The sequence below is a fragment of the Eptatretus burgeri genome, chromosome 16 (genome assembly GCF_056783735.1).
Source record: "Eptatretus burgeri isolate ZD-2024b chromosome 16, Ebu_testis_v1, whole genome shotgun sequence".
Classification (NCBI taxonomy): Eukaryota; Metazoa; Chordata; class Myxini; order Myxiniformes; family Myxinidae; genus Eptatretus; species Eptatretus burgeri.
The window spans coordinates 66383260-66405024 of NC_140976.1; the positions used below are offsets into that span (position 1 = coordinate 66383260).

General features: G+C 42.1%; 1 protein-coding gene across 4 annotated transcripts in view; it reads right to left on the reverse strand.

Annotated features, from left to right (window-relative positions):
* Nucleotides 1–21765, reverse strand: part of LOC147011249 (dynein axonemal heavy chain 10-like) — a 71321-nt gene that overhangs the window by 4460 nt on the left and 45096 nt on the right. For all 4 annotated transcript variants that reach the window (XM_085859692.1, XM_085859693.1, XM_085859694.1 and 1 more), the window contains 2 exons: nt 2519–2689; nt 999–1175 (listed from right to left, as the gene is read on the reverse strand). In XM_085859692.1, the coding sequence (XP_085715818.1) occupies nt 999–1175; nt 2519–2689 (348 nt within the window). The remainder of the gene's footprint in view (nt 1–998; nt 1176–2518; nt 2690–21765) is intronic.

Sequence of the window (21765 nt, forward strand, 5' to 3'; positions counted from 1 at the left end):
TTCCTCTTTCTCTCCTCTCTCTCTTCTCTCTCTCACACACACACACTGTGGGTCTGTTCCTCATGCACAGTCACATCTTTAAAGGTACAAACTCAGTACTCGGAGTACAGACACAACTTTATGCACGAACTAACATCAGCTATGTGCCCTCAAAGGCCGCAAATTGAGGTCAAAGTAACTAAAATAGCAATTCAGACGACCAATTGGTCACAAATTGAATTTGTGGATTTTTGAGTGCAACACAATTAACCTTTTTGAAGTCCATGAAATAATTTGAATTGATCGATCAACTTCTCCACCATCTCAGGTCGTCCCCAATTCAAAACCATGATCTTTTCTACCCTCGTTATCCCCACCCAAATCCCTCCTAATTTTACAGTTAATCCTCCTTGGAGTTTCCTTGTCCATGCGTGAGTGTTTTGCATCCTGTTTTTGTCTGTTCCGTCCTGATCCGTTCAGTGTGCTCGCTCTTCCACGAGCCTCGACGACGCATTCAAAAAATACATATAAAAACTCAAACTTTTCTCATCACCGGGGACGGATACTTTTACTAATTCTGAAATAAGACTATAGCAAAGGCCATCGTCTTGAAAGGAACCCCCCCCCCCTCATGATGAAGACGGTTTTAGAGTATCTAAAAATCGAAGCGTATATGGTATAGAAAAGAAAATATTAAAACAAAGGTGTTTTAACATTCTTTTAGCTTGAGGTTTTTAATCAGGTTTCAGGGAATAAAAGTAAAGGGTGCAGAGACTACAGAATTATACAAAACTCTTTATTTATTCATTTATTGATTTCGTGGTTTTAAACATGGTATGGTGGTTTTAAACATGGTTTTAAACTTGAACAACACTAGAGAGACTTGACATTTACACATTACGAAATGAAAACTTGCAATGACAAAAGTAAGTATGTATAATTGTCAGAGGATTCTGTAGTTGTGAGAGCCAAGTTGCAGAGAAAAAGAGCACCATTAGCAACTCGTTACATGCACGCACCTCTTTACCAGCGGTTGATAGAAGCATTCCCTCAGTCTGATGAAACCGCAGCATCGGTTGTTTAGCTTGTCCCAGCAGTGACCTAGCCCAGTGCATGGCTCCTGCAATCCTTGGCTGGCCTCTGCCCACTGGAGGATCTTTTTCCTTTGCCTCGAATAGGCTTTTCAGCTGCTGTAGCTGGGGTCATCAGAGATAGGTGAACAAACAATGCATAATCACACGTTACTCCGCCTCGACGAAAGATTAAATCGAGTAATGGAGACCATTTCATCCTCCTCTTCTCCAATCATTTGTCATTCTCTTTTCTAGGATGTGGAACCATCTTACTGATCTGTTGTCTCAGGCTCTTCCATCCAGGCTTTCATGTTTGCTAGTGGTCTCTCCCATTTCTACCTCTGAGATTTTCTACTTCCTGACATTTACATATAAAGAAATAAAAGCTCTTTCATGAGAAACTCTGTGGTGGAGGGTCTCTTGCAGGGAGAGCACTCTGGTGCAATATATTTCTCATGTTTCTTTTCTAACCCACTTTCTGTTTGTCTCTCCTTTGTCTTCAGTTGTTCTGCTCTTCCATGAGCTTCACCACCTGCAATTCAAAAAGTTTAAAATCTCATTTAATGGAGGAATCATGGCTAAAAGCTAATGTACATAACTATGAACTATACAATTCTAATGATTAAGTGGCTACTGTTGAAGCTGGTGCCCCTGCATCAGATCTTGCTCAGCTTGATGTCTTGGAAACCAAGGTCTTCAAGATCATTGGAATCTCCCATGATGAAGCTCAGGCTCTGGGGCTATCTATTGCCATCGCAGACAGGTGAGTGGTATCTTTGTCTTCTTTCACCTCCTTTCTAGTCTTGCACCCTCTACCCTCGCCGTGCTTTATCCCCCTCCCCAGGTTTCTGCAGGGTGCACACGGTCCACCAGCAACCCATTTCTCGTGAAACTCCCAAAATCCAGACCCATTGATCACCTCTACTCATTTGTTCCTCTTTTGCAACCAACTTCTACAATCTCTTCAATCTTATTCTAACCTTCAGGTTTTCAAGATAGCTTTTCACCACAATCTCAGATCATCCCAATTCCAAGCCATGATCTTTCCTACACTTGCTAAACCAACTCCCTTCCCCCCAAATTTTTCTTCTGTATCCATCCTGATCCACCCCTTCTGTTCTCCCATACCCCTCAACCTCACCCACATTGCTATTTTTTTCCATCGCCATTTATTTTCTCCCTTTGTCCTGCTGTTGCCATTTCCCCCTTCTCTTCCTGCTGTTCCTTTTGTTATGTTGCATCTTGATCTATTCTGTGTTCTAGCCTTCACATTTGTTTCCAAAAAAAAAAAATAAAAATCAGATTAATAGTAGGAAATTGAAAAGACATGATAAAGTCAAAGAAATGAACCAGAAAAAATCCTTGTTAGTTTGTATTTTTAATGCCAAGACATCAGACAAGGTTTTGTCCAACCAGCTTCTTCTATTCCTGTAGCATAACATCCCACATCATACACCAGCACATACCTCATTACAGTATTGAAGCAAAATGTCCACAAATTTTCTCTCAAACTGCTTCTTTAGCACCTTGCGTGAGCACAAGTGCAGGAATCGCAATAATACATCGAAAGCTACCTCCGCTGAGTGCAGAGAGCAGAATGACTTGTCGATGAAAGTCACAGCATCAGCATCAATGGTCTGCAAAAGGGAAGATATGACAGCAGTGGTTGGAATAAAGGTCGAATCTTTGTTATACTGAGCACGTAAACCTTTGATCTGTTCTGATTTATAATATAACATATTGAGTGGATGAAACTGAAGACTAAAATAAAAAATAAAAAAATTCATAGAACACAATATCCCGTGCAGTGTTCACGTATATAGTACTGCACTTCAAATCCAATAAAATAATGATTTTTAACGATCGTTGAAAAAAAAAAAAATCCAGAAGTTTAGTGTTATTGAAGCAATCCAGAAGCAGTCTTGAACAGCACTCTTATCTACCTCCCTGTTGAACCCTCATGTAAATTGAAGTACTGCAAAACTGGAGCTTCTTCGAAGTATTATGAAGGCGATTTGCGTTCCACAGTGTTCAAGTTTCTAATTCAATTCAAGTAAAATAATATTGTAAAATTCGAAATACTAAATTAATTGGAAAAGTCCAGGTTTTATCTCCATTTTCTACAGTGCCTATTCCATCCATCCATTGGGGCCATACTCTGTGCAGAGCATTGGTGCTGCCTCAGCAATCTCCTTGGCTATTGGGCACAATCCTGGACAGTTCATCACTCCGACACAGGATACCAGCAGACTGGCACTTATTTTGCCAACTTCAAAAGGATGACAGGAAGGAGTCAACCTCACCTGGTATTAATTCAACAGAAAAAATTGGGATTTGAACTCAGGATCCGAGGATCACAAGCCAACCACCTGAACCATTAAGCCAACACCCGGCGTAGTGCCTATTACACCACCTTATTTACCACGTTACATCAGTTCTTCATGCCTGTTGTTTGTGTCCTTTTCTAGCGTCATTAAAAACAGTAATCTTCCTGTTTGGAATGGTCTTAAATTTTGTTTGACTGCCAGACTAGGGAGACAAAGTAAAAAAAAAAAATCACATTCCTCTCTGTGCATGTACAATCGTGCCAAATTCAAAGCCAGAGTATGTTCAAAATAAGACCCGTCTTCCTTTTCATGTTCCAATTCATGTTCGAAATGCAATATCACTTCGATTTAAATAAGTTGTTCCTCAATCATAAACGGACAATATGGACGGATGAACATGATCCAATTGTTTGTCCCTGCTTTTCGATTCGTGTGTGCAGGGTAATTATTGACTGGGTAAGGTGATTCAATGCAATAATTCCACAACTTGATTCTTTCATCTGTAGCACATGGTTGAGGGTAGCACCATTTACTGGGGGAGCAGCTGCGACACTCACTAATGTCATGCCCCTTGTAGGTTTGAGCAGGAATTTGGAATTTGTTCAAGGTGGCGGCTATATCTCGCCCACTCTGCGTAGGACACTGTGGGACCTATAACGTCCACCAATTAATGTCGGTAGACCATAGTTCGTAGTCTAACGTCCATACATCCACCTGAAGGATGGCACACGTGCTGATGCCTTGCTTTGCCTGCAAAACACCAGAATGCCAGTTTATAGCTGGGTTGCGATTCACCTTGCTGATTCAAATACTGTAGGGTAGGCCTAATTGAATTCAAAAAGGGTGTGCAGCATCTCTTTTAATTGAAGTCTCGAGATAAATTTTGATACAATGAAAACAAAATAAATATTGATCCATTGGGTGATCAAACGTTTCTTGTATTAGTCTGAAGATATTCCTCTAGCTTGAGGACTTCATTTTGGAGTCTCCAGTGTAATACAAGGTGTCCATAAATTATTGCTACAAATTCGAAGCATCGTAAAAAATAATGAAATGGGATACAATGATGTGGTTTCCTGCAGGTGAAAAGACATTTCTCATGGTTTTATTGAATTTTTTTTCATTTCCAGGCGACTCCTGTGATTACGGCAAATGGCATCCCCTCAAGAAAAAGTGCATTGTGTTGCCTGGTTTATACAGATTAAAATCAGCTGCACGGGTTGATCAAAACTTCAGGATGACCAATGGAAGACAACCACTAGAGAGAAAAAAAAAGTTGATCGAGACTTGTAGCATGGTGCAGAGGTCGAAGGCAGGGCAGTCAAGCACAAGTCGTGAGGGTGTTGAATACATTTGTGAATTGTTCGAGCGCAGTTCCAACAAGTCCATTCGAATTTAGATGATGATCTTGACAAATTTTGAAAATAAAACTTGAAGAGGTGTTTTCACCTTCAGTAAACCACATCATTGTATCCCATTTGATTTTCCTTTTTATTACGGTTTAAATTTGGAACAGTAATTTGTGGACAATCTGCATCGTTAAAATTCAAACTGAGAATGGACCGTCGCCTGTGTCTGTAGTAATTTATACGTTTTTTCATAAAGTTATTTTCATGATTTGGAGAAAATGCAATGGAGTTGTTTTATTACTTACATCTTCATAATTCAGCTATCGCAAATTTAATAAATATTTTCAAGTGTTTCTATGCGTATTTGTATGTTTGTTTGTGGGTTTATACGTAATTCTTTCACAGCCGAACCGTAACACCTAGATTAGTGGCCAAAACTTTGGGTGTAGGTACTTCAGAAGTTGGGCAAGGTTTTAAGCTACCGCACATTGACCTTGACATCTGTTTGAGGGCACCAAAGGCCGCTATTAAGTGTATATTGGGATATGGGTCAAGCAGTGCTGCCGCCGACCCACAGGCAAAAGGTAACCATCATGAGGGCAATAACTCCATAGATTTTCAATGTCGAAAACACACTGAAACCAGCGCTGGGAAAAGCTCACGCAGCCAAGCAGCAACGGGTATCCCCCACTAGTATATATATTTGTATAAGATTGCGGAGGTTGGGATTACACATTTTAAAGAAGAAGGTGCTTGCAACCAAAAGTAAAACTAGATCTACTCTGCTAATTTGAGCAATAAGCAAGAGCAGACCCGGTCTCAGGCGACGTTTCACCAGCTTCACAACAGGCTTCCTGTTGACTCCGAGCATCGGAACGTGTCTGGTTTTGATTTTGATACAACCGCTCATTTTTGGTCATGTGCTGGTGCTCGAGGTCAAATGTGGGAGTGCTTGCTTATTACCTCTGCCACCGAAGGTGAAGGAGGTGATGTTTTCACCGCTTTCTGTCTGTCTGTTTGATTGTGTGCAGGATATCTCAAAAATTACCCCCGTGTGGGGGTGACGGTCATCTCTATAATGTGTTTTACTACCATAATCGATGAACCGTTGCGAAATATCTCCTAAAATGACAGACGAGATAGGTTTTGAAAATGGTGACTTTCACAACTTTCGTGACCTTGTGACCTTGACCCTGACCTCGAATCCGGGAAAAAAATATGTCGTTGGGTATCACTCATTGACCTCTACCCACTTACCAAATTTCATCAAGATCGGAAGTAAAAAGTTTTCTTTGTACCGGGAGGTGTTTTTGACCATCTTCCAGGTTACGTGGCGGCCAAACAGGAAGGAAATTCAAAAATCTGTCAGGTTAGATACAAGATAATATTTTTTACTATCATAATCAATAAACAGTTGCCGAATATCTTGTAGAATGGCAGACGAGATAGGTTTTGAAAATGGCGATTTTTATAACTTACGTGACCTCGTCCCTGACCTTGAACCCGGACAAAAGTTGTATCGTTGTGTAACACTCATCGACCTCTACCCACATTCTAAGTTTCATCAAGATCGGAAAGAAAAAATGTTGACGGACGGACGGTCGTACGGACATTTGGTCTGGCTTTATTAGGTCAACTCGGTAGAGATGACCTAAAAAGTTGTGGATGGATCCAGATGAAATTTTGTGGACAGGTTCGGTGTGCTACAAGAACAAACTGATTACATTTTGGTGAATATCTAGATCCAGATCCGATTACAAGAATTTTAAAGTGATTTTCACCATTGAGAGATATGGCAAAAACGATATAGAGCATGATGTCTCAAAAAGTTGTGGACGGATTCGGATGAAACTTGGTGGACACGTTGGGTATGTGAAAAGGAAGAATTGATTAAATTTTGGCGACGAACCGGATCCGGATCGGATTATCATTTCAGTGATTCTTCACCATTGAGAGATAGGGCCAAACGATATACAGCATGATATTTACCTCCGCAACCAAAGGAGAAGGAGGTTATGTTTTCACCCAATTCTGTCTCTTTGTCTGTCTGTTTGTTTTTCTGTTTGTGTGCAGGATATCGCAAAAAGTTGTGGACAGATCCAGATGAAATTTTGTGGACAGGTTCGGTGTGTGACACGGACGAACTGATGAGATTTTCGTGAAGATCCGGATCCGATAATTTTGAAAGTGATTCTTCACCATTGAGAGATAGGACTAAAGCTCTATATATATATATATATATATATATATATATATATATATATATATATATATATATATATATATATATATATATATATATATATATATATATATATATATATATATATATATATAAAACATGAAATCTCAAAAAGTTGTGGACAGATTCAGATGAAACTTCGTGGACATGTTGGGTGTGTGATCATGAAGAATTGGTTCACTGTTGGTGAATATCTGAATCAGGATCTGGATACGATAATTATTTAATTCCTAAAGTGATTCTTCACCATTGAGAGAACGGGCCAAAAACGACATGTGCCATGATATTTCAAAAACGTATTGGGCCCGATATGTTCTCATGGATCAGGCATAATGTGGCAGTGGTATGCCCTCTACCGAGTGCCCTTCTAGTTCAAAAATGTATTGGGCCAGATATGTTCTTGTGGATAAGGCATTATGGGGCGGAGGTGCTCACTCTTCTCGTGCCCTTCAAGTTATATTTTGCAAACCACAATCAAAATAAACATCAAATTACATAATTGATGGGGTGCTCTGCTCTTTTAGTGTTTTTACTTTCACGTGATCTGTTGTTGTATGTGTGTGGGTGAGCACGTGTGTGCACTTGTTGTTTTTGTGTTTCCGGAGCACAAACAGGACTGGTTTCGTATTCAGGTTGGGCATGATGAGGTGTTGGTTGTGTGAGTGTTGAGGCTGTCATTGGGTGTTGAACACATGCGGATGTGGTGTTTGGGATTGAGTGTTGTTTGTTGCTCACATTATCCAGCTGATTGAACCATTCAGTTTTTGCCATTTTCATCAGAGATGTGTATCGTGTGGTGGCACCAAGAGCTCTATTACCTTGGCTCGCCCGATTGGCACATGGGGCCGGGCATACTAGCAAAGGCGGCATGAGTGCTTTAATTGGGAGACAGTGGTTCGCCCCGGGGTTTAGTCCAATTGCAGAACAGTATTGTAAGACATGTCATATTTGCCAAAAACATAACCCAGCAAGGGGGGTGGAGATGGCCCCAGGGGGTCATCCAATTCCATTCGGACCTTTTGTTCATATCCAGATGGATTTTGTCCAGTTACCAAAATGCTGCGGTTTTGAATTTGCGTTAGTCATCGTCGATTTGTTCACCAAATGGGTTGAGGCTTACCCTTGTCGGAAAGCAGATGCCATTACTGTGGTTAAACTGTTGATGAAGGATTTCATCTGTAGGTTTGGAATACCTTGTAGGATCTCCAGTGACCAAGGTACTCATTTCACAGCCGAAGTGGTGAAAGAATTATGTCGCGTATTGCAAATAAAGCAACATTTCGACTGCCCGCATCGTCCGCACCCGCGGGGGCAGTAGAGAGGCAAAATGGATTCCTGAAGAATAAACTTGCCAAGATTTGTGAACAAACTGGATTAAAATGGCCAGATGCTCTGCCAATTGCTCTCATGACTATGAGATCTACCGCAAATCGAAACACTGGCTTATCTCCGCATGAGATTCTGATGGGAAGACCAATGAGATTACCGAACTCACCTCCTTTGACTATAAAAGACATGAACGTGCAGCAAATGGACGACACGTTGCTTACGTTCTGTGTCTCTCTGAATCATGCTGTAAGAACTTTTTATGCACAGGTGAAACAAGCTCTGCCAGAACCAGCCACATCTGATCATCACAACTTCAAACCCGGAGACTTTGTTTATGTGAAAATTTACAAACGGAAGAACTCTCTTCAGGCACGTTGGTGTGGGCCATTTCAAATACTGCTAACTACCCATACAGCTGTGAAGTGTAAAGGAAGAGCAACATGGATCCATGCCACACACTGCAAACTGGCACACGGCAGAAAAGAACCCGAGGAGAACATTGCTTCCTGATAACTTTAATGATTCTTTCCATTGCAGGATTATTTGTACTACTAAATGCAAGTTGTACAATGTGTACTTGGCCTGTTAATCCGATAAGTACTGTCTGTAATCAACATTATTTGCATGTTCTTTGGAGATGGGCCTATCAGACTACCCACCAAACTAAGCCTAGGGCATTCAGAGACCGAAGAAGCTTAACGAGCAAAGTGGGTTCACCACATGGAATAAACACTTATCTGGCTCTTTCTCGTAAACACGCGAAAGCTTTTAATAAAACCAATTGCTGGGTTTGTACTAAGATACCTCATTCAGCAGTTACTGGGATACCGCTTCTGGCTATACCATTCAATCTGAGTGAATGGTGTGGGTACTGGGCAAAGGAAAGAAACTGGGATAAACAAGATAATAACCTTGACGACCACATCGTTACCAATGGAAATGGTACCCCCTCTTGAGCCGTCGGTTGTGATTTGTCTTGAGCGGTTGTGATTTGTGTGATTTTATAAACATAATGACTGCATTCAGAATTCCCTAATCTTCTTTCTCCCCATGCCTCTTGTACCAAGCATAGTTCGGGTTTTTCTGTTGCCCGTTCAACCATAAAATGTGGAGGCATTTTACTTAAATTAAAATTTGGCCAAAACCAGTTACTGAAATTTCGTTGTCGGAGGCAATTTGGTGATCCTCACAATTGTGAAGAGATAATCGCCCACACGTGTCAACCCCGTCCTGACTTGAAAGACACACCAATCCAAAATTCTGAATTGTTTCTATATGTCGACGGCTCATCATCGCGTGCACCTGATGGATGTTTATTAACAGGCTACGCCGTTTGCTCTGATCACGAAGTAATCGAAAGCGGGAGATTGGCTGAGAGCTGTTCCGCGCAGCAGGCAGAACTGTTCGCCCTCACTCGTGCATGCCATTTAGCCAAAGGCCAAATAGTGACAATCTACACTGACTCCGGCTATGCCTTTGGTGCTGATAACGCCAAGGTCGCGGGTTTAGCGGTTGTGATTTGTGTGATTTTATAAACATAATGACTGCATTCAGAATTCCCTAATCTTCTTTCTCCCCATGCCTCTTGTACCAAGCATAGTTCGGGTTTTTCTGTTGCCCGTTCAACCATAAAATGTGGAGGCATTTTACTTAAATTAAAATTGTGGCAAATAACACTACCTATTTTAGTGTTGTGGATCTTTGTTCAGCTTTTTTTAGTATACCAATAGCCCAAGAAGTACAGTTTCTGTTTGCATTCACCTACCAGGGAAAGCAATACACTTGGACTGTATTGCCCCAGGGTTATTGTGAAAGTCCAACATTATTCTCGAGGGCCCTCAAAGACGACTTGGATGATGTAGTTTTCCCTTGTGGGTCCACACTGATTCAATATGTTGACGACCTGCTGATCTGTTCAGCGTCAAAAGACGCATGCGAACGAGATACATTGACATTGTTGAGGGCCTTAGCCAGGAAAGGACACAAAGCATCGAGAGCTAAATTGCAATTTTGCCAAGAAGAAGTTAAATATTTGGGACATATTCTGAAGGGAGACACAAGACGCATCTCCCCTGAACGTATAGCGGCAATATTAAACCTGCCCAAGCCAACTACTGCTAAACAGATGAGGTCTTTCCTCGGAGTGACCGGCTATTGCAGACAGTGGATACCAGATTATGCGGCCTTAGTGCGCCCCCTGGTGGACATTGGTTCGGCAAACGCGCCCAGCCCACTTGCATGGACACAAAATGCAGACAAGGCTTTTGTAACGTTAAAACAGGCTCTTTCTTCGGCTCCCGCTCTGGGTTTACCAAACTATGAAAACCTTTCCATTTGTATGCATGTGAGAGACAGGGATTCGCACAATCTGTGCTGACACAGAAGCACGGGAATAAATTACGGCCTGTTGCATATTATAGTACTAAATTGGATCCGGTAGCGCAAGGATTCCCCCCTTGTCTCAAGGCAGTAGCAGTCGCTTAGCTCGCGGTGCAGGCGACCGAAGCGCCGTCGCGGGAAACACTTTGATTCTCCTGGTACCGCATGCAGTGACAGCTGTATTGTTAAAAACGAAAACACAACATTTGTCGGCTTCAAGAGCAACAACATACGAACTCTCACTCACAGCACCCTCACGAACATTACGATTAGGAGATGCGCACCGCTGAATCCTGCTAGTTTGTTGCCAGGAGTACAAGATGGTGATCCTCACAATTGTGAAGAGATAATCGCCCACACGTGTCAACCCCGTCCTGACTTGAAAGACACACCAATCCAAAATTCTGAATTGGTTCTATATGTCGACGGCTCATCATCGCGTGCACCTGATGGATGTTTATTAACAGGCTACGCCGTTTGCTCTGATCACGAAGTAATCGAAAGCGGGAGATTGGCTGAGAGCTGTTCCGCGCAGCAGGCAGAACTGTTCGCCCTCACTCGTGCATGCCATTTAGCCAAAGGCCAAATAGTGACAATCTACACTGACTCCGGCTATGCCTTTGGTGCTGTACACGAATTCGGAGCACTCTGGCGCGAAAGGGGTTTTATAACGTCATCAGGTACACAAGTAAGGAATGGAACATGGATTGCGAATCTACTGGAAGCAATACTTCTGCCTCACCAAATTGCAGTGGTAAAATGTGACGCCCACACTGGGAGATCTGATGACGTCTCACGGGAAATGCCAGGGCAGATGCAGCTGCAAAATCTGCTGCCCACACCAGAGCTCTTTAATATCACAATGTGTATTGAGACAAGAGGCAACACCGACCATTGACGATATAAACACTTTGCAGACAGCTGTCAGTGCTAAAGAACGAGATTTGTGGATACTGGCTGGATGTGAATTCGATAATGAATCCAAATTATGGAGATCATCTGATGGTCGTGTGGTGGCACCAAGAGCTCTATTACCTTGGCTCGCCCGATTGGCACATGGGGCCGGGCATACTAGCAAAGGCGGCATGAGTGCTTTAATTGGGAGACAGTGGTTCGCCCCGGGTTTAGTCCAATTGCAGAACAGTATTGTAAGACATGTCATATTTGCCAAAAACATAACCCAGCAAGGGGGTGGAGATGGCCCCAGGGGGTCATCCAATTCCATTCGGACCTTTTGTTCATATCCAGATGGATTTTGTCCAGTTACCAAAATGCTGCGGTTTTGAATTTGCGTTAGTCATCGTCGATTTGTTCACCAAATGGGTTGAGGCTTACCCTTGTCGGAAAGCAGATGCCATTACTGTGGTTAAACTGTTGATGAAGGATTTCATCTGTAGGTTTGGAATACCTTGTAGGATCTCCAGTGACCAAGGTACTCATTTCACAGCCGAAGTGGTGAAAGAATTATGTCGTACGTATTGCAAATAAAGCAACATTTCGACTGCCCGCATCGTCCGCAATCTGCGGGGGGCAGTAGAGAGGCAAAATGGATTCCTGAAGAATAAACTGGCCAAGATTTGTGAACAAACTGGATTAAAATGGCCAGATGCTCTCTGCCAATTGCTCTCATGACTATGAGATCTACCGCATAATCGAAACACTGGCTTATCTCCGCATGAGATTCTGATGGGAAGACCAATGAGATTACCGAACTCACCTCCTTTGACTATAAAAGACATGAACGTGCAGCAAATGGACGACACGTTGCTTACGTTCTGTGTCTCTCTGAATCATGCTGTAAGAACTTTTTATGCACAGGTGAAACAAGCTCTGCCAGAACCAGCCACATCTGATCATCACAACTTCAAACCCGGAGACTTTGTTTATGTGAAAATTTACAAACGGAAGAACTCTCTTCAGGCACGTTGGTGTGGGCCATTTCAAATACTGCTAACTACCCATACAGCTGTGAAGTGTAAAGGAAGAGCAACATGGATCCATGCCACACACTGCAAACTGGCACACGGCAGAAAAGAACCCGAGGAGAACATTGCTTCCTGATAACTTTAATGATTCTTTCCATTGCAGGATTATTTGTACTACTAAATGCAAGTTGTACAATGTGTACTTGGCCTGTTAATCCGATAAGTACTGTCTGTAATCAACATTATTTGCATGTTCTTTGGAGATGGGCCTATCAGACTACCCACCAAACTAAGCCTAGGGCATTCAGAGACCGAAGAAGCTTAACGAGCAAAGTGGGTTCACCACATGGAATAAACACTTATCTGGCTCTTTCTCGTAAACACGCGAAAGCTTTTAATAAAACCAATTGCTGGGTTTGTACTAAGATACCTCATTCAGCAGTTACTGGGATACCGCTTCTGGCTATACCATTCAATCTGAGTGAATGGTGTGGGTACTGGGCAAAGGAAAGAAACTGGGATAAACAAGATAATAACCTTGACGACCACATCGTTACCAATGTTCAATTAAGTGTACCCCTGATGGTGTATATTTAGAAATGCCTCACGAATCACACATAACTATGATGAATTTATTACAGGAAAATACAGAAAATCTTGTATATCAATGGACTGTGATTAATTGTGAAGCATTTAACCATTTGCAGGAATATTTATCACATTTGGAGAGAAACGTACCCGAGGTGCTCGATTGGGTGAGTAAACACGGCATGGACAGACGGTACTTACAGACTCGACTACATTGCATTGCAGATTGCAACATCAAGGGAAAAGATAACGTCTATGCGAGTGAAACACTCTCGAAATTACACCAGACCTTTGACTTAGTGTTGGGAACAATTTGGATTGGGAAGCAAGGAATTGGCCTGGAGGTGCATCTGACGCAGGAACAATTAAAATTGTGGAACCAACCGTCCAGTGTTACACCACACGTTACTTTAGTGATTGCAGAAGGTTACCAAGAAACGGACATTGGTCACATGGTAACCTCTTTGAAAAAAGCATCACAAGCGACTTTGATGGAATCGAGCCAAGTAAACGGACTTTGGAAGATCGGGGAACAGGGATTCTGTTGGACAGAATGTCAAGGATCAGCAAAAGCTGTGTTTGAGGTGGTCGATCTCTCAGAATTAAATGGGTCAGGAAAATTACCTGAAATACTCGAACAAGTCCCGACTTGTCTGTGGGCAACACATGCCAACGATGTCGGCCAAATTAAAAGTATGAATCCAATCAAGATCACTATAGATCCAAAAAAGAAACTGCCTCGAAAACCGCAATACCCTTTGTCTCCAGAAGCAGAGGTAGGAATTGCTCCTGTCGTGGAAGCACTATTGAAACAAGGGATAATTATTCCCACTGTTAGTCAATGTAATACACCGATCCTACCTGTGAGAAAACCTGGGAAACCAACGTGGAGATTCGTACAGGATTTGAGGGCAGTGAATGATGCGGTAATTCCAGCTTTTCCTGTGATTGCAAATCCAACTACCATTCTATCAAGCATCCCAAATAACACTACCTATTTTAGTGTTGTGGATCTTTGTTCAGCTTTTTTTAGTATACCAATAGCCCAAGAAGTACAGTTTCTGTTTGCATTCACCTACCAGGGAAAGCAATACACTTGGACTGTATTGCCCCAGGGTTATTGTGAAAGTCCAACATTATTCTCGAGGGCCCTCAAAGACGACTTGGATGATGCTTTTTCAAAGAGGTTACCATGTGACCAATGTCCGTTTCTTGGTAACCTTCTGCAATCACTAAAGTAACGTGTGGTGTAACACTGGACGGTTGGTTCCACAATTTTAATTGTTCCTGCGTCAGATGCACCTCCAGGCCAATTCCTTGCTTCCCAATCCAAATTGTTCCCAACACTAAGTCAAAGGTCTGGTGTAATTTCGAGAGTGTTTCACTCGCATAGACGTTATCTTTTCCCTTGATGTTGCAATCTGCAATGCAATGTAGTCGAGTCTGTAAGTACCGTCTGTCCATGCCGTGTTTACTCACCCAATCGAGCACCTCGGGTACGTTTCTCTCCAAATGTGATAAATATTCCTGCAAATGGTTAAATGCTTCACAATTAATCACAGTCCATTGATATACAAGATTTTCTGTATTTTCCTGTAATAAATTCATCATAGTTATGTGTGATTCGTGAGGCATTTCTAAATATACACCATCAGGGGTACACTTAATTGAACAATTCAGCTTGCATAACAGATCTCTCCCCAACAGATTAATTGGTGTATCAGTTGCCATCAAAAATGCATGGTTTGCAGACAATGGTCCAATTTCCACCCGGAGCTGCTCTGTCAGTGGAATCGTACTAGCAACTCCCGACAAAACGCGTAGTTCCGCCTCGGAGCAAATAAATGGTGCAATTGGACCAAAAATAGTCGATTACCCTTCCCTGAGAATGGAACGTTCGATCACGAGTGTTTAGACAATTTAAGAAAAGTACTGGAAGTGAAAAATAGTGACAAAAAGGTCCAGAAGCAGGTGAACTGGAGCGTTTATATAAATTGGATGAAGGAATGTCATGACAGAGACGAAAAGGCACGGTTGTTAAACCTGAAGGGTCAGCTAGACCAATTAACGAAGCAAATGCCGGTGAGACTTGAAAATAAAACCAAGAGACAGCGAGCAGTGGCTGTCAGATTTGAGGATGAAGAAGAAGACTCAGATACATGGCCAGAGTGCACAGTTCCGATAGCACAACCGCTCGAGGACGAAGAAGCGGGAGAGACAGAGGGAGATGATGCCACAGGGCAAGGAGAGGCTCAACGGGGAGCCAGGCGAGTAATTAAGAAAGAAACAAGAACACAAAGCAAAAATAAAGTTCCTCTTGCTGACAAGGGTAAAATACAAACTCGATCAAAAAAATAATGCCGGAGACCGCGAAGGACGGAGATGATGAGTCACTCATTGGCGCGTTTCCATTGCGAGATTACCCAGGTTCAAGGGAGGTACAAGCAATATTTCGTACGTGGGGCTCTGAATTAAAAACCATCGTAAATGAGGATGCCGAAGATACGGAGAACCCAAAAAATTCCAGGCGGAACCACGCGTGGTGGTGGCATGCCATCAGCCAACATATATGGACATGGAAATATTATTAAAATTAGTGGTACCAGAAGGGTTACTCCGACAATTGAAACAGGTCGCTGAATGGCCAGATGAAGCTCCTGGAGACAGGGAGGAGCTCAAAGAACATATTGACACCCTCATTGACGCTGTCACAGAGGTGGTAACACTTAAGACCGACTGGGCAAAAATACAGGTGTGCAGGCAACGCGCTGGCGAGGACCCATTGGAGTTCTTAGAGCGTTTTCGGGGTGTATACCAATGTCACTCTGGACTGAAAGAAGAGGGTACCATTTGCTCATGTCTACCTTAATGGTTTGACGGCCAAATTACAAAATGAGATAAAGCGAGTATGTATTGGTTGGGAATTAAAGGAAGTGAAAGACTTGATGGAATATGTAACGCATTGTAATTCATTGTTGAAACATCGTTCTGACGAGGAAAACGAATCAACATTAATGCTATCCCAGGTTCAAGGTCAAGGTGAATGCCCCGGGGAAAGGAATGTGAGATATAATTCTACAAAACCGAGGGCAAACCAATTACCGTCAGAGACCAAAATACAGAGACCAGCGCAGAGATTTCTGTTATACATGCGGAAAACAAGGGCACTGGGCCAATGAATGCCGAAATCGTAGAAACAGACGAACTTATAGTTCGTATGAACCGGTAGAACAGAGACCAGCGGCACAATACAGAGATGAAACTCGCAGACACTCCACGCCTCCAGTGAATGAAAATCCATATTATAGACAACAGGAAAGATGGGGAACACAGTTTGAGCAAGCTGGTTCATTTCAACCCACTGCACCTCAAACCGAATTCCTCCTCCTCCTCCTCCTCCAGCCTCGTTCCTCCTCCTCCACCCTCATTTCTTCCTCCTCCATCTCAAGGTTCATTTCAAACCCAAAACCCATTCGTTTTATGACAAAAAGAAAAGAAGCGACTTCGTCTGAGTTACTCCTTCCTGACTTTGAAACCATGTGACGAACCGAAATTGACTTTGAAAATTGAAGGCCAAGAGATTCCTTTCTTAGTCGACACAGGAGCGACCAAATCTGCGCTCAGAAGGAGTGATTTCCCAGACGCCCGTTATCGCGAGAACGAGTAAAAGTAGTGGAATGTCGGGAGTTGCTAGTACGATTCCACTGACAGAGCAGCTCCGGGTGGAAATTGGACCATTGTCTGCAAACCATGCATTTTTGATGGCAACTGATACACCAATTAATCTGTTGGGGAGAGATCTGTTATGCAAGCTGAATTGTTCAATTAAGTGTACCCCTGATGGTGTATATTTAGAAATGCCTCACGAATCACACATAACTATGATGAATTTATTACAGGAAAATACAGAAAATCTTGTATATCAATGGACTGTGATTAATTGTGAAGCATTTAACCATTTGCAGGAATATTTATCACATTTGGAGAGAAACGTACCCGAGGTGCTCGATTGGGTGAGTAAACACGGCATGGACAGACGGTACTTACAGACTCGACTACATTGCATTGCAGATTGCAACATCAAGGAAAAGATAACGTCTATGCGAGTGAAACACTCGAAATTACACCAGACCTTGACTTAGTGTTGGGAACAATTTGGATTGGGAAGCAAGGAATTGGCCTGGAGGTGCATCTGATGCAGGAACAATTAAAATTGTGGAACCAACCGTCCAGTGTTACACCACACGTTACTTTAGTGATTGCAGAAGGTTACCAAGAAACGGACATTGGTCACATGGTAACCTCTTTGAAAAAAGCATCACAAGCGACTTTGATGGAATCGAGCCAAGTAAACGGACTTTGGAAGATCTGGGAACAGGGATTCTGTTGGACAGAATGTCAAGGATCAGCAAAAGCTGTGTTTGAGGTGGTCGATCTCTCAGAATTAAATGGGTCAGGAAAATTACCTGAAATACTCGAACAAGTCCCGACTTGTCTGTGGGCAACACATGCCAACGATGTCAGCCAAATTAAAAGTATGAATCCAATCAAGATCACTATAGATCCAAAAAGAAACTGCCTCGAAAACCGCAATACCCTTTGTCTCCAGAAGCAGAGGTAGGAATTGCTCCTGTCGTGGAAGCACTATTGAAACAAGGGATAATTATTCCCACTGTTAGTCAATGTAATACACCGATCCTACCTGTGAGAAAACCTGGGAAACCAACGTGGAGATTCGTACAGGATTTGAGGGCAGTGAATGATGCGGTAATTCCAGCTTTTCCTGTGATTGCAAATCCAACTACCATTCTATCAAGCATCCCAAATAACACTACCTATTTTAGTGTTGTGGATCTTTGTTCAGTTTTTTTAGTATACCAATAGCCCAAGAAGTACAGTTTCTGTTTGCATTCACCTACCAGGGAAAGCAATACACTTGGACTGTATTGCCCCAGGGTTATTGTGAAAGTCCAACATTATTCTCGAGGGCCCTCAAAGACGACTTGGATGATGTAGTTTTCCCTTGTGGGTCCACACTGATTCAATATGTTGACGACCTGCTGATCTGTTCAGCGTCAAAGACGCATGCGAACGTGAGATACATTGACATTGTTGAGGGCCTTAGCCAGGAAAGGACACAAAGCATCGAGAGCTAAATTGCAATTTTGCCAAGAAGAAGTTAAATATTTGGGACATATTCTGAAGGGAGACACAAGACGCATCTCCCCTGAACGTATAGCGGCAATATTAAACCTGCCCAAGCCAACTACTGCTAAACAGATGAGGTCTTTCCTCGGAGTGACCGGCTATTGCAGACAGTGGATACCAGATTATGCGGCCTTAGTGCGCCCCTGGTGGACATTGGTTCGGCAAACGCGCCCAGCCCACTTGCATGGACACAAAATGCAGACAACGCTTTTGTAACGTTAAAACAGGCTCTTTCTTCGGCTCCCGCTCTGGGTTTACCAAACTATGAAAAACCTTTCCATTTGTATGCATGTGAGAGACAGGGATTCGCACAATCTGTGCTGACACAGAAGCACGGGAATAAATTACGGCCTGTTGCATATTATAGTACTAAATTGGATCCGGTAGCGCAAGGATTCCCCCCTTGTCTCAAGGCAGTAGCAGCCGCTTCGCTCGCGGTGCAGGCGACCGAAGCGCTCGTCGCGGGAAACACTTTGATTCTCCTGGTACCGCATGCAGTGACAGCTGTATTGTTAAAAACGAAAACACAACATTTGTCGGCTTCAAGAGCAACAACATACGAACTCTCACCCACGCCTCCAAATGTTGGGGAAAAATTTATATTAATGTATTTTAAATTGTAACAAATGGAGTTTCAGAAATGTAACTTCTATGCTGCAAATTGAATTGACTGTCATTTCTGGCCAAAAGACTTTTGCCCTAAATGATAAGAAATGTGTTGTTCTGGAGCAGAGTGACCGAGCTGATAAATGAACTTTTGCTTAGAAAATGTACGAAGTGGCTTTTGTCTAAAGGACACGTCTACAGTCTGGGTGAATATCCCCCAACCTCTCTCTCATGGAAGTATAAATATTTTGAAAGGCACATTGTTCTCAGTACGAGCACGTGAGGAAGTATAGTTTCTCAGTGGCTCGTACTCCTTGGAACTGACCAAGTACCAAGTTAGAATAAACTCTCTGATGTAATGTAGAAGTGAATTGAATCGGGTTGGTCTAACTGTTAACTAAAATAAGAATAAATGAAATAGAACCAAATAATATTGCAATCAAATGGGGATTCTTAAGTTCATTGTACAAAGGTGAGAAGTGTATGGTGTATAATTAGGAAATAAATTGTTTCCACAAGGAAGGACTTGTGTGGACATCAGTTTTATCAGTGTCGATAGGGTTTTTGTAGGGTTTTATAATCAAATCGGACAAACGTTAAACTCTGTCTGAAGTCAAATAGGATTCCACAATCGACCAGTTAGAATCCTTCAGGAGGACAACGATCACAACAAGGTGGGTTTAAAAATCCACATCAGTTGGCGCCGAGACTCGGATTCGAACCGACGTTGGTGCGGTGCTCGTGACCGGAGGTGCTTATCTGCCGGAGGCAGTGCCTGGAGGAACAAGTGCTTGAGCGAAGGTAAGGGAGAGCGCTCTCAGCAGGTAACGCATTTCGAACAAAGAAAAGTTCATTGTCAGATAATTTTATTGAGAGAAAGAAGAGGATCCGGCGGAGGGAGTCCGTTTTAAAGTAAACGATAAGTACTGTAGTTGTTTTAGAAAAGTGCTGGAGAAGAAGAGGAGTCAGATGACAAGAAGAGGCTCGTTAAGGAGCCAGACGCGTAATTAAATGGGAATGATGAAGCGACATGCCACATGTTTGCATTGATACGGACCGGCTATGAGAGAGATGGCCGAGGACACGGCTGAGACGCCGAGATAGGGTTAAAATAGATAAATATTATAAGTTACCTGTTTGTAAGAGTTATAAGAGTTACTTTTTGTTCATTGAACTCACTGGAAGGTTGTTGGCAGTGAGGTTGTTATATTATATTGTGTGGAGGTTTTACGGATTTGTAAATGCAATTATTTGCACGAAACGTTTTGTGGAGTGCAGGAGACGATTAACCAGCTGGGAGCGTGGTTGGTGATTTGCATTGAGATGCGATGTGTTACTGAGAGTAAAAAATGAAACTTGTGCGAGGTCCAATATTCACTGCAATGAAACGTGTTCTGTTGGGATTTTGACGATATTTTAACTCGTGCTGAGTTGAGCTGTGGGTTTGTTTGAAATGGCATGTTATACATTCTTGCGTTGCATTTCCACGCGAAGGTCGCAAACTACACTGTGTGAGACCCCCTCCACTCGATCTGTGGGGGGTGGCATATCATTACACTGAGTCTTTGTTCGAGCCTTTGCTTTAAGTGTGAAATTCGATTCATATGCAGATTCAAGAGGATGAGATAGAAATGTGATTGGTATTTGTCACGTGATCACACGCTAGTCTATGAGAGGCAATGCTGTCTAGTGTATGTGTTGAAGCCATGACAGAGTAATGCTAAACTGTGGGTTTTGCCTGTCAGAGTTTTTTTCCTTTTTCTTCCCACTGGATGTGGAGAGAACTTCCTGTTCCTTGTTCCTTGGTGTTTGTGGTGCACCCTCTAGACTGAATCTGTTTAAAGTGAAGTCCATTTAGGAAAAAGTGTTGAAGTTTTATTTTACAACCATCGGGATTTTGAATAAATTGTGAAATAACAATTGTGAATGTGGATATACTGTATGTGATTTAAATGTAGAAACGTGATTTGGAATGATTTTAATGATTTGATGATGTTTAGCACGTGGGGCAATTCACAGATAATAGATGATTCCCTCGGATGGACGTTGAAATATTGTTTTATTCGTCTGCGAATGTTGAGGTTACCTGAACTTGTGCTGGGAAGGCAATGGCAAACAACCCAGTGTAACCATTTGATCGATTCAGTCAAGGTAAATTCATGATTTAATTGGATAGATGCTGAAGATTTAATTTTTCATTTATGGATTTTAAAAGGAAATATTTTATTGTTTTGACCAAAAAAGTTGTTTAAGAGAGTTTGGATGTTTATTTGTCTGAAGTTTAAGATGCTTTTCCAAGACTGGGATAAAGATTGTGGAGGGTGAAGCTGCATGTTTAGACAGAGTGTTGGAGCTGCAATATAAATGATATTCTCCTAATAACAGATTTGACAAGTGATTTGACAATTTTTGAACAACTGTTTAAAATGATTTATTTGTTTTGATAAAAGAAAATGGATTCGTAATTGAGAAGGTCGGAGGAAGTGATAGATGGTTTGTGTATGTGAATTGGAAAAATGGCAGCATGTTTGCTGTTTTGGTGAGAGAGAAGTGGATAGATGGAGAAATGTCAGAGATTTAAAATGTCGATGGAAATAGCAAATGAGATGGATGTTTTGAGTATACGTACAACTGGGATTTCTGTATATTTTAGCATGTTGTTTTGGGAAATAACAAGGAAAGGGATTAAAATATTGATATGACATATAATGCAAGTTAGATGCTTCCACAACAATCTTTGTTAGTCTTGTAGAACTACAT